Raw genomic sequence first — 12,617 nt, forward strand, 5'->3', positions numbered from 1 at the left:
AGCAAAGCAGTATAGAATCAGTCTTACAGAGACACCCAGTTCCAAAAAGCAGGATCTTACCTTTTCAGATAGAATGTCTGAGGCACTAATTCTTCTTGTTAAATTTTGTTCTTTATCTTCTAATCCTTTAAAATAAAACAGCATATTTTGAATACTCTGAAAAACAGCTACCATCAATTTAAAATAAAATGTGTATGATATTCATTAATTATTTTAAGGGGTCTCTCATTTTCACAATCTCTGACCAAGAAGGAAAGAATGCTATTTGAATGAAAATCTGACCAAACCTTTCATATCAGCCTCATTCCGAAAATTATCAGGCAATATGATTCAAAATATTAAATAAAACCGTACCCTGATAAAATGACTTATGAACTAAAAGTAATTAGTTCAATAACAGAATTTACATTAAGCTGGCAGTACCTTATGAGCACAAAGCGACCTTAAAAACAAGTACAAACCATAAATTTCAAACTATAAATCTAACTTTACACAAAGTTTATAAAAGCAGGTAATTGTTTAACTCACCAAACAGGTAGTTAGGCACTGTGCTACCACTGTTATGGGTCTCTACAATACAATTATTTCAATTCTGACCCAATACTTCCAAGATGAAAATTGGTTTTGTGCAGTCATGCAGTACTTTTAAAATTATTATCCAGAATTCTAAACTGAGCTAAAGACAATCATCAGGACATAGGTGGTAGTTAAAACCATATAATTAAGAACACCCTTGGAGAATGGAACACAGAGGACAACAGTTAAGAAATTACAAAGGAAAACTATTAAGAAGAAAATCAGGTTATAAGAAATTCCAGATGTGTATGGCATTACTGAAACCCCAAAATTTCACATTTATCAAGAAAAACATTTCTGAGTACAGTAGATATGTCTACTCCCTATAGAATATTCTCAACATCATGGGCTGAATGGTCCTTTGAGAATATAAAATAAATTATACTAGTCCTTTGCTCGAGACCCTGTAGTAGCTCACATTTCATTGAGAATAAAAAACAAAATTCTTATGAGGCTCTACCATGATCTATTCTTCTCTCCCACTATTCAGCACCCCCACTCTCTTTTCTTTAGTGGCAAAGGCCTCCCTGTTATTACCCAAATATGCCAGGTACCCTTCTTGCCTTAACAGTAGTTATTCTAGTTCATTGATTCTCAAACTTTACCAGGTATTAGAATCAACAAGAAGCTTTGTTAAATATAGATTGTTGGGCCCCATCTCCAGAGTTTACAATTCAGCAGATCTAAGACAGGGTCTGGGCATTTGCATTTCTTTTTTTTTTTTTTAAAGACTTTATTTATTCATTTGACAGAGAGAGACACAGCAAGAGAGGGAACACAAGCAGCAGGAGTGGGAGGGAGAAGCAGGCTCCCCGTGGAGCAGGGAGCCCGATGCAGAGCTGGATCCCAGGATCCTATGATCAAGACCTGAGCCGAAGGCAGAGAGACGCTTAACAACTGAGCCACCCAGGCGCCCCCTTTTTATTTTTAAATTTTTTAAAAGATTTTTATTTAGGGCGCCTGGGTGACTCAGACGGTTAAGTGTCTGCCTTTGACTCAGGTCATGATCCCAGGGTCCTGGGATAGAGCCCCACATGGGGCTCTTGGCTCAGCGGGGAGTCTGCTTCTCCCTCTCCCTCTGCCTCTCCCCCTGATCATGCTCTCTCTCTCTCTATCTCTGTGTCTCAAATGAATAAATAAAATCTTAAAAAAAAATAAAAATAAATAAATAAAAGATATTTATTTGAGAGAGCGAGAGAGCACAAGTGGGGTGATGCGCAGAGGGAGAAACAGACTTCCCACCGAGCAGGGAGAGGGATGCAAGGCTTGATCCCCGGACTCTGGGATCATGATGTGAGCCCAAGGCAGCTGCTTAAGGGACTGAGCCACCTAGGCACCCCAGCATTTGCATAGAAGTTCCCAGGTAATGCCGGTCCAAGGACCAAAGTTAGAAAATCACTGCTCTAGTTATTTATTATCCGCCTAGAAAGCTCTTCCCTCAGATATCCATTTGGCTATCCCCTCATGGTCTTCAAAGCCCTTGTTTAAATCTCACCTTCAAACTCAGGCCTCTCCTGATCACTCATTAATACTGCAATCTATACCTGCCATCCCCCTACTTACCCTGCTATACTTTTTCCATAACTGTTACTTACGAATCATATTTATTCTTCCCCCTTTCTAAAATGCAAGCCCATGAAGGCATAAATGACTATTTTGTTCATGGAGAGATTTCCAGGGGCCTGGAATAAAGTGCTCAAATTTTGAATGAATGGAAGAATGAAATAAAAAAATGAAGGAAAATTAAAATTAATTTTGTAATTACATCAAAGTAACTGCCCCAACTAGTTTCAGTAAAGAGTAGAAAAGCAGACTGCATTGGATTGAGAGGTAAAGTGAAGGAGGCTAGCCTTTCAAGGAGTCTGGTTGAAAAGATGGAAGATAAAGGAGAATACATAATGGGGAAAAGAGTGATTACATTTTGGGGAGGAAAATGCAAATATGTTTATACTAAGAATCCCTTAAGAGAAAGTGGTTAAAGATGAATCAAAATAAAAAACAGATGGAGCAAGGTCCCAGAGAAGGTAGAAGTTAGAGCCAGGAATACAGGTTAAAACAAAGTGGCCATAAACAAAAATGAAATGAAGTGAAAATCAATATGGATATAATTTTACAGTCAGAAAGTGAGAAGTTGAAAGGTGAGTGAGATCACCTGAAATAGGAAGCACACCCATAGGCTGTTCTGAACAATAGGAACAAAGTTGAGTAAAAAGCCTGAAAAAAATAATAAAGGTTTAGAAGAGCTGTTGAGAGAAATGGAAAACCAGTTGATCACTAACAACTTAAAAGCTTGATGGCAGAGCTGAGAGTCTTGCTGAAGACTGGGGAAGGTGGGACAGTGGGGGGTAGAGAGGATGCATATGAAGAAACTAATCAATATAATTTATTCAGATAAATTTTAGCTTTTCTGGTTTTCCTCCAATTCCTCTTCCACACTGCTGTCAGTTACTTTTCTAAAACAGACATCTGATAACATCATTTTCCTATTTAAAAACATCTGACGGCCCACCTGACGTTTAAGAAAAATCTAAATTCCTTAGTCAAGACATTCAAGGCTCTCTGCAATCTGATTTCAATCTATTCTTTTATAAATTTATATCCAACTGCTCCAAGAAACATACCATATATCCCACACTGCACTCATTTTATTTTTTTTATTGTTATGTTAATCACCATACATTAGTTGTTGATGTAGTGTTCCATGATTCATTGTTTGCGTATAACACCCAGTGCTCCATGCAGAACGTGCCCTCTTTAATACCCATCACCAGGCTAACCCATCCTCCCACCCCCCTCTCCTCTAGAACCCTGTTTGTTTTTCAGACGGCACCCATTTTAGATCAATCTCATTATCCTTTAAAAGTTCTCTGTGCTTTTTATCTGTTCATTTGGTTCCTTCTTACTTCCCAAGTTGAAAGACTCATTTTTTGAGACACCTATCAAACATTTCCATCACTATGAAAACTTTCTAAACCCAAGTAGACATATTTGATCCTTCCCCTGTATCACTGCAGGCTTTCATACATAACTCTTACTATACTCTGTAATAGTTATTTGTGTGTTTTTTCTATCCCACTGAGTTATACATTTTGAAACTGCCTGCCTGGAATCATGGTGTTAAACTGAAGAAGAAAAAAACATGTCCCTGAGAATATGTAACCAAAATCAGTCACCACTCAGGTTTGCAACCCAATTTACACATGGGTGGCTTTGAAAACTTCGAATATAAAGTGGTCCCAGAACAAAAGTCTACTCAGGTGCCTGGGCACTGGCAAAAGCAAACCCTGGAAGTCCACCTTTGTCCCAGGCCTCAAAAAATTCCTACCAAAAAAACGGAAACAAAAATGACCACCTTAAGAAACAAAAAAGAAAGACGAGAAAAAGAAAAAAAAAATCACTAAGCATTCAAGAAAAGAAGGTACAAAAAATGGGAACCAGAAATGAGACCCATAAAAAACTTAGATACTGCAAATTAGCAGACAAAGGAAAGAAACAAACTAAAGCAAACCTATAGTTAACATACTTAAAGATAAATTTGAAAAAATAAGCAGAAAAATCTAAAAAGAATGACCAAAGTAATTTGAAAAAAAAAAAAGAAATACTAAAATAAAAACTGTAGCTGAAATTTAAAATTCAATAGCTGAGCTTAAGGCAAATCAGACACAGCTAAAGAGAGAATCCATGAACTGAGAGATGCATCAGAAGAAATTTTCCAGAACACAGCACAAATCTACAAAGAGATGGAAACTTCAAAGAAATTGAGAAATGGAAGATAAAGATGATTTGATATACATACAGATATACAGAATTCCAGAAAAGAAAGAAAACGGGAAAATATTTAAGAGAGAATGACAATTTTTCAGAATCAATGAGAACAAGAAGCACAACAAATCCCAAGATGAATAAAAAGAAATCACAATCAACACATCATAAACTACAGAATATCAGAGACAAAAATAGGATTTTTAAAGCAAGCAGAGAAAGAAGATAAATTACCTTCAAATTAGAAACTATTAAGACTGATAGCTGACTTTTCAAAATCAATAATGGAAGCCAGAAAATATCTTCAATATGTTGAGAATATAATTAGCCAATCTAGAATTCCAAACCTAGAAAATCATCTTTAAAAAAGGGCAAACAGAAATAAGTTTTCTATCCAGCAGACACATCCAAATTCTAAAAAATGTATTTTAAGCATAAATGATTCTAGACATAGAAAAGTGAGCCAAGAAAGTGTTAAATATATGAGCAAAGCTAGGCAAATTACTGGCCTTTGTATATGGAGAGGGTAAAGACCTTGATTAATTTTAAACGTTGATAAGAATTCATGTTACAATTCTGAAAGGAACCAATATGAGACAAGAAACTTAATATCTAACTTCCAAACCAGTAAAAGGGGGAAAAAAATTGTATGGGGGGGTCACAAAAGAAGCAAGAAAGAAAAAGAGAACAAAAATCCAAATATCAATAATAATGAAAATGCAAATGGACTATATATTCTAGTAAAGGACAAAGATTGTCAGACTAAGTTACAAAAGAAATCTAGTTCTATACTATGTACAATGGATATTTGAAACATGAGAATATGGAAAGACTGAAAGAATGGAAAATGATATACAAGGCATATATACTTATCAAAAGAAAGATGGTGTGACTCTTGGCATAAATCTTTCAGGGAGAAACATTACTAAAGATAAAGAAAGCCACGACATACTAACGAGAATAATGGGTCAATTCCTCAGCCTCAAGTATTTAAAACAGAAACTGAAAACCATAAATCCACCATCACAGTGGCTGATGTTAACAAACAAACCTTTCAGTAATTAATCAAACAGATCAAAAAATGAAGAAAGATGTGAACATAAAAAGCTTGCTCTAACAATCCATATATTCCTTTCAAACACACATAGAATAGTTATAAAAAATTAATCGCATACAATAAAGCACATCTCTACAAATAAATACAACCATATCTACATTCTCATTTTTTCTCTAATATCTCATTCTCTGACAATATGGTTGACTTAGAAATCAGTAACAAAAATATAAAGAACCATGTTTGAAAGGTAAGCACTTCCAAATAAAAAGCCTACACGTCAAAGAAAAACAAAAATTAGAAAATATTTAGAAATGAGTGGGAAAAAATTATATTATCACAAACAGCTAAAGTAGAAATTTCATAACCAAATTGATCTTAATAGAAGAGAGGCTGAAAACTAACAAGTTTTTTAAGATTTTATTTATTTATTTGACAGAGAGAGAGACAGTGAGAGAGGGAACACAAGCAGGGAGAGTAGGAGAGGGAGAAGCAGGCCTCCCGCTGAATGGGGAGCCAGATGCGGGCTCAATCCCAAGACCCTGGGATCATGACCTGAATGGAAGGCAGATGCATAACGACTGAGCCACCCAGGCACCCCAAAACTAACAAGTTTTAAAAGCTATGGGCTTATTTCTAGGGAAATTTAAAAACAGGGGGATATTAACTGATAAATGCTACAAGTAATAGAAAAGTGAGTTTTTTTTATTTTATTTATTTGAGAGAGAGAGAAAAAGATGGGGGACAGTGGAGAGGGCAGAGGGAGAGGGAGAAACATGCCCCACTGAGCAGGGAGCCTGATGTGGGGCTCAATCCCAGGACCGAGATCATGACTTGAGCCAAAAGCAGATGCTTAACCAACTGAGCCACCCAGGCACCCCAAAAAGTGACATTCTTAAGAATAATTTTTTATAAACTTCACAATTTACAGGAAATGGACACATTATTAGAAAAATATAGTTTACCTAAACTGCCTTAACCAGAAACAGAAATCATGAACAGTCAACAGTGTAAAACCTTCCCAGAAAAAATTCCATCCAGGCCCAAACACTTCTATCGATAAGACCTACCAAATACCCCAAGTACAATTCTAATCTTAATTTATTCCCGAGAATAAAGAAGAAATCACTCCCCAACTCATTTTGAGCATATCATAACCTTATACTAGAACTTAGCAAGGAAAAAGGGGTAAAAATTAGAGGCTATAAATCTAGATGAAAATTGTAAATAAAACATTAGCAAACCTTTATTTATGAAGCCTTTATAATTGCCCCAAACTGGGAGAATCCAAATATCTCTCAAATGGAAATGGATAAACCAACTGTACCATAACTATACAATGGCACATTCAGCAATAAGAATGAACTAGTGATATATACAACCACATGGATGAATCTCAAATACTATGCTAACTAAAAGAAAGAAGCTAGAATCAAAAGACAATAAGCTGCATAATTCCATTTATATGACATTTTGGAAAAGGCAAAAACTATAGGGAAAGGAAACAATCAGTAGTTACCTGGTGGGCTGAGGGTTGGGGGAAGAAGGAATTGATTGCAAAGGGGCATGGGAGAATCTGTGAGAGATGACAAAACTCTTATCTAATTGTGGTGTCTGGCAATGGTTACCCAACTGCCTGTATCTGTCAAAACGTAAAGAACTATACACTAAAAAGGGTAAGTTTTACTGCATATAAATCATAAAAAGAGAAAAAGAAAAATTTAACAAATCCATGATGTACAAAAATGGCATATCATGAACTACCTGGATTTATCCCAAATATACAAGGGTGGTTTAACACTACAAAATTAATATAATCTATTACACTAATAAATTAAAAGAGTTAAAATAAGATGTTTTTCTCAATAATGAAGAAAAAAGATGTGATAAACTTCAACATCCGTTAATGCTGAAAATCTCAAACAAGGAATAGGGTGGAAAAACTTTTTACCCAATAAAGGATACCTTCAAAAAGCCTAACATCATGTTAAAAGTAAATATCCAAAGCATTCCTTTAAGTTAGGAAACAAAGGTCCACTGATACACTTATGTTAAAAATTGTATTAGAAGGCCAAAAAAGAAAGAGAATGAAACTAAACCTATCAATGCTGAATAATATGACTATGTAGAAAAATGCAAAAAGAATTCACAGATAAAGTATTAAAATCATTTCAATGAAGCACACTACCAAAATAACTAGTTACCCCCATACAAAGAGAAGAATCTTAGTACTAATTGAAATTTTTAATTTCATTACCTTGACTAGGTTCAGTAGTGTCAGGTTTCAGGGAAAGCTGTTTTGTTCCATCCTTAACTTTTTTCAACCGGTTCTTATCCCCTGGTAAAGTCAATTTTTGCCTGAGTGGTTTTAATTCAAATGCCTGAAACGTTTTGACCTGTGCTTTCTCCTCAGGAGCTACTTCTTTACTTGGGTCCTTAGTAATACTGACATTATCAGTGCTTGTTTGGTCCTCAAAGTTCAATGTTTTAGGATCTTCCTGCACATTCTCTTCTTTGCTACTCAAAGCTAGCTTTTCATCCTTATTGATGCATTCTAGTTCCAACTGAATCTGCTTATACTTCAAAAGTAAGTCTTCAAAAGTTTCTTCTCCACAGTTTTCACTTTTTGATGAATAATTTTGTTTTCTTGATGGAGATCTTCCAAAACTTTTGGCTGAACAGCATATTAAGGAAACCAGTTTCCAAAATTTTTCCAGTAAATTTAACAAAAACACATTAAGTTAAAGATGAATTGTCTCCCTTTTTAACTTGTTTTTCAAAAAAGATGAGTTAGTATTTTTTATTACTAAATTACATTTAACATATGCGCTAATGCCCAATTCCACAATCTGCCCATATTTCAAATTTAATAAGTAACCATGTAAAACAGTCCACTTAGAAAATCACTGGTGTCAGTTATTACCCATAGTACCTACAGGTATTCCACCTACTTAGGTTATGGCAGCATTCCTTCTGTCGTTATCAGAAAAGCCCATAATAAGGTGTATGTTAAAGATTCCTTTCTAAAGGAAGAGAGGAGAAACATAATGGTTTGTCACAGATATGGATAATTTACACTTCAGAAAGTCAGGAGGAAACATTTCTTCTTTTTAATTAGTTTCTTCTCATGTCTCAAATTAAAAAAAGGAGATAAAAAAGAACATTGACAACTAATAGTTAAAACTAGTTTATAAAGAGGAAGCATTTTCTTAAAAACCTAATATATAACAATCTTAAAGCTCAAGTATATTAATATCCAACATATGCACAACTAAAATGAGGGAATTACATTTAAAAAATAAAAACCTTCCATGGTATTCAAAATGTATCTTATAAACTAATTTGTCTCTGAAGATAAGGATAACTCTACCAAAAATTTTTTTTCTTCTCTAACACAGTGACACATAGAATATAACTTTTTCCTTGGAAATGGCTACAAAATTCCAAACTATAATTTTTACTCAAAATAATTCACAGAGGTAAAAATTGTTACACCTCACTTCTCCAGCCTAGAAATTAACAAGATTTAAAGACGAGTAAGTACCTTATGTGGTTTTAATACAATATGTCATTTATGGATTATTTAAATTGGCGAGGATGTAACATTAGATCTCTAAAGATGGTTCCTCTAACAACTTAATGTACAGTCAACCTCCAGATATCTTAAAATTTCCCTAATGACCAATACAAGAATGGGAATCACCACCAAATTTTTTTTTTCACCACCAGTAATTTTAGAAACTAAACCAGCATTACAACTGAAAATCTTAACAGTTCTGCAACAAAACTGTTTTAGTAAATCTTTGGTTCTGTGATCCAAGCTCTTCAGAGCCAAGTTTCTTCAAACGATATTAGTTTCTCATAACCTGTCTTACTCTTCAACCAAACAGAATCTGGCTTATGCTGGCTGAGTTTGTTTATTTATCCACCATGTTTTCAAATTTTTACCTGGTTTGGACACTGCACACCACTTCTCTCTTGGCTTCTCTAACTCCACTCTCCTGATTTCCCTTTTTTCCTCCTTTAAGTCTTCATGACTCCTTTCCAACTCCTGCAATAATGGTGTTCTCTAGTGAGCTCTATTTAGCCTCTTCCACTTTTCCTTTTGAGCCATTCTAATGCACTCCCATATGTCTATGTAATACAAGAGAGAAGTTTAGCCTCATGATATTTGGGGTTTTATCTTCCACAAGCCATTCCCTGTTCTGCTGCTGGACTAATCTATCTAGAAGACAAATCTGATCAGATCTGTCCCCTTGTTTAAATCTCATTAAGAATAGAGTCCAAAATACTTACAATGGCACATAATGCCTTCATGATTTGACCGGTACCTCCTTTCCAATCTCACATTTCTCCTGTCATCACAATTTATGCATAGCTTTGTATTTAGGTTTTTCTGTTCTTCAAATTGACCCCAATCCAAAATTCAAATGAACCTCCTTTTTGAAGCCAGAACATTACTTGCTCCCCCCATTATATACTCTTTGTACATAAATTCTGTAATGATCCTCATCTATACCTCATTTTTCAATGGAGCCATCCAAAGGCACAACCACAGTGATTAAAAATAAATAAATAAAACTGAAGACCTTGGAAAGATCTGTAGAGGGAAAAGATTCAAAACACTAACAAAAAAGACAGAAAAATGAGGAAAAGCAATTGAGTTACAACTGTTAACTAATCTCTGTCAAGGCTAAATGAAATCTCCTATTTCTGTCTAATACAGGACAACTAGGATGAAACCAACACTTGAAAGACTTAATTTTACACTAGTTAAGATGCAATCCCAAACTGAAATCTGGTTTAAAAAAAGAACTGCTTTTCAACTGCAGGTGAAAATGAAATGACTTTCTACTGATGAGAGACACTGGCCTAATTATGTTAGCTCTCATCAGATTTGAAAGTTTAAAACAGTAGTCAACCAAAGGAAACATACACTAAGAGGGACTGACAAAGTGTCTATCACTAAGAAAAATTTAAAATGAATGAGAATGAAAATACGTGCCACACTGGAATCTGGTTCATTTTATTTCTTTAAAGCTGCACCTAGCATACCTTAATCATTACAGAAAAATAAGTCAAAAAAAAAAAAACACTTGTACTCATGCTACTTCACTTCTAGATTATGGAAATGAGCCACATTATATCCCTTATTCTTTCTTTCCTTTTTTTTGGGAAACTCTACCCCAACATGAGGCTCAAACTCACAACCCCAAGATCAAGAGTCACATGCCCTACTGACTGAGCCAGCCAGGTGTCTCATAACCCTTATTCTTTCTTAGGGTAATTATTTATAAAATATAAGTCATTATTATTAGTGCACAGTGGGTATGTGAATAAGCCTGAATACAGTCTTGGTATTAAGAAATCTGAATTAATAAAAATTTGTATTATAAATTGTTTGCTCACATTATATAAGAGTAGCGGAAAACTATGTTTTCCTTCACAAATTCTTAAAAAGAATACCACCTCTAGGATGGATTAATGATACTTCATGAGGAAAACAATGAGCAGAGAGGATCAAAACAAGTTCCTTTTCTTAAGTGCAGCATCTGTGAAAAAAAGAAAAACAGCAAGACACCTCATTTCTGCTAAGTTACTACAGAAATCAAACTGGATATATTCCTGTACTTTCTTCACATCATATGCCTGTTTATTAATAGAAACATATAAGCTTAACAATTAATAAAGGTATATATGGCAAAGGCCAAATTGGTATTGAATGAATGGACAGAAAGAAGGCAAAGGCAGGAGCTGGGCAAGTCCCCTCATCACCACCTTCTCTAATACAGATTAAATGAAAAAATTCTGTGCTCCCACAGTACTTTTTACATACCTCAATATGAACTTTTTACATTAAACTGTATTTATTCACATATGTCTCTCCAAAACAAATTCTAAGTTTCCTCTTTTATATTCTTAAAAAACATACATGTGCTGAAGCAGCCTGTTTTTAGATTTAGAATCAACAATTCCTTCGTTAAAAAAAATATCTAGGGCAGAGTTTTGTTTTGTTTTTTTCTTGAAAGAACATCCTTTGTCTTTTTAAAAGTTAAATCCCTACATGATTTTCTTTGAAACAATCCTAGGTGCTCCTAACCCAACTTCTGGTTGCAGAAATAAGTTTTTTCAGGGCATCAGCACCGGAAGCTGCTACTTTGTACCTAAACTTAACATTTTTTGCCCCTTTATTTTCAGACATCTGGGAAAGACCCGTGGATCCTAAGTATTCTATAAAAATAATGTTGACTGTCTTACAAACAAATGTCATTTCATGTAAGTTTCATATATAATAGGTTAAAAAAATCATTATACCATAGAAATTACAACCAGTAATAATTGTAATTAGTAAACGGTTTTTATGCAGTTACCATGAAATAAAACCTAGGTCTACAAACCCATCATAAACTAGCAAACCTTCAGATGACTGATTCCCCCTTATAAATCTTAAGTAAACCTAAGAATGTTACAGATAATGGAATTAGAAGGAACAAAAATCAAGTATTTTGCTATTTTCCTTTTCAACCTCCCCATCATCTCCACCCTCCCATACACCCCACGGCTTTCAATATATTAAAATTAAAATACTGTTTATCGTTCTCTCTTACATTTGTCAGCACTGAGTTCGAAATGTCCAAAAACTGAACATAACAAATAGAGAAGGAGGTAAAGTTTTGCAGAAAGTTGTATGAATTCAAAACCTCTAAATTAATAGACTTGGTAAAGATACGGGTCTTCCCCCACACTTTAAAAGGCAGCTTGTGTAAAAATAAATCAGGAAAGGTAAAAGCAGAATCACAAATAAGAACTATAGCATTATGCAGAATGGAACTTCACAATTTTCAATGTCAAAGTTCAATACTATATAAGCAACGGTATTCCCCAAATCGTTTATGACTCTTTTTTCTGCTTCTAACAATCTAAATCAACCTCGCATAAAAACAAAGTTCTTGTACCAGCGAAAGTAAATGCTAATGAAACCTGGGTTTCTTATGTACTACTACAAATCTGATGTACTATTCCAAATCTGATTTCACGAACTTGGCCCCAATCCATAATACGTTAATGGTAAAAAGCAATATACCCAATAAAGCAACCTTAAGAAACAGGTCTATATAGTGTGACACACTGAGACTACCGAAGAACAACTTACTTTAAGTATACTGACACAGTGACAAATAAGCGGTTCTGATAGTTCAGAAAAGTTACTCATCTCAAAGACCTA

General features: G+C 34.6%; 1 protein-coding gene across 2 annotated transcripts in view; it reads right to left on the reverse strand.

The window, feature by feature from the left end:
• ZFC3H1 (zinc finger C3H1-type containing) overlaps positions 1-12,617 on the reverse strand; it is a 65,117-nt gene that overhangs the window by 51,587 nt on the left and 913 nt on the right. For both annotated transcript variants that reach the window (XR_003610513.2, XM_028110789.2), the window contains exons 2-3: positions 7,650-8,066; positions 61-125 (exon numbers count right to left, since the gene is read on the reverse strand). Coding sequence is in view for 1 of the 2 variants with exons in the window: in XM_028110789.2 (XP_027966590.1) it covers positions 61-125; positions 7,650-8,066 (482 nt within the window). In the remaining variant the exon portion in view is untranslated. The remainder of the gene's footprint in view (positions 1-60; positions 126-7,649; positions 8,067-12,617) is intronic.

This window comes from Eumetopias jubatus, unplaced genomic scaffold, assembly GCF_037043125.1.
Source record: "Eumetopias jubatus isolate StellerSeaLion01/CBP00866 unplaced genomic scaffold, mEumJub1_p1.0 scaffold_8, whole genome shotgun sequence".
NCBI classification, from domain to species: Eukaryota; Metazoa; Chordata; class Mammalia; order Carnivora; family Otariidae; genus Eumetopias; species Eumetopias jubatus.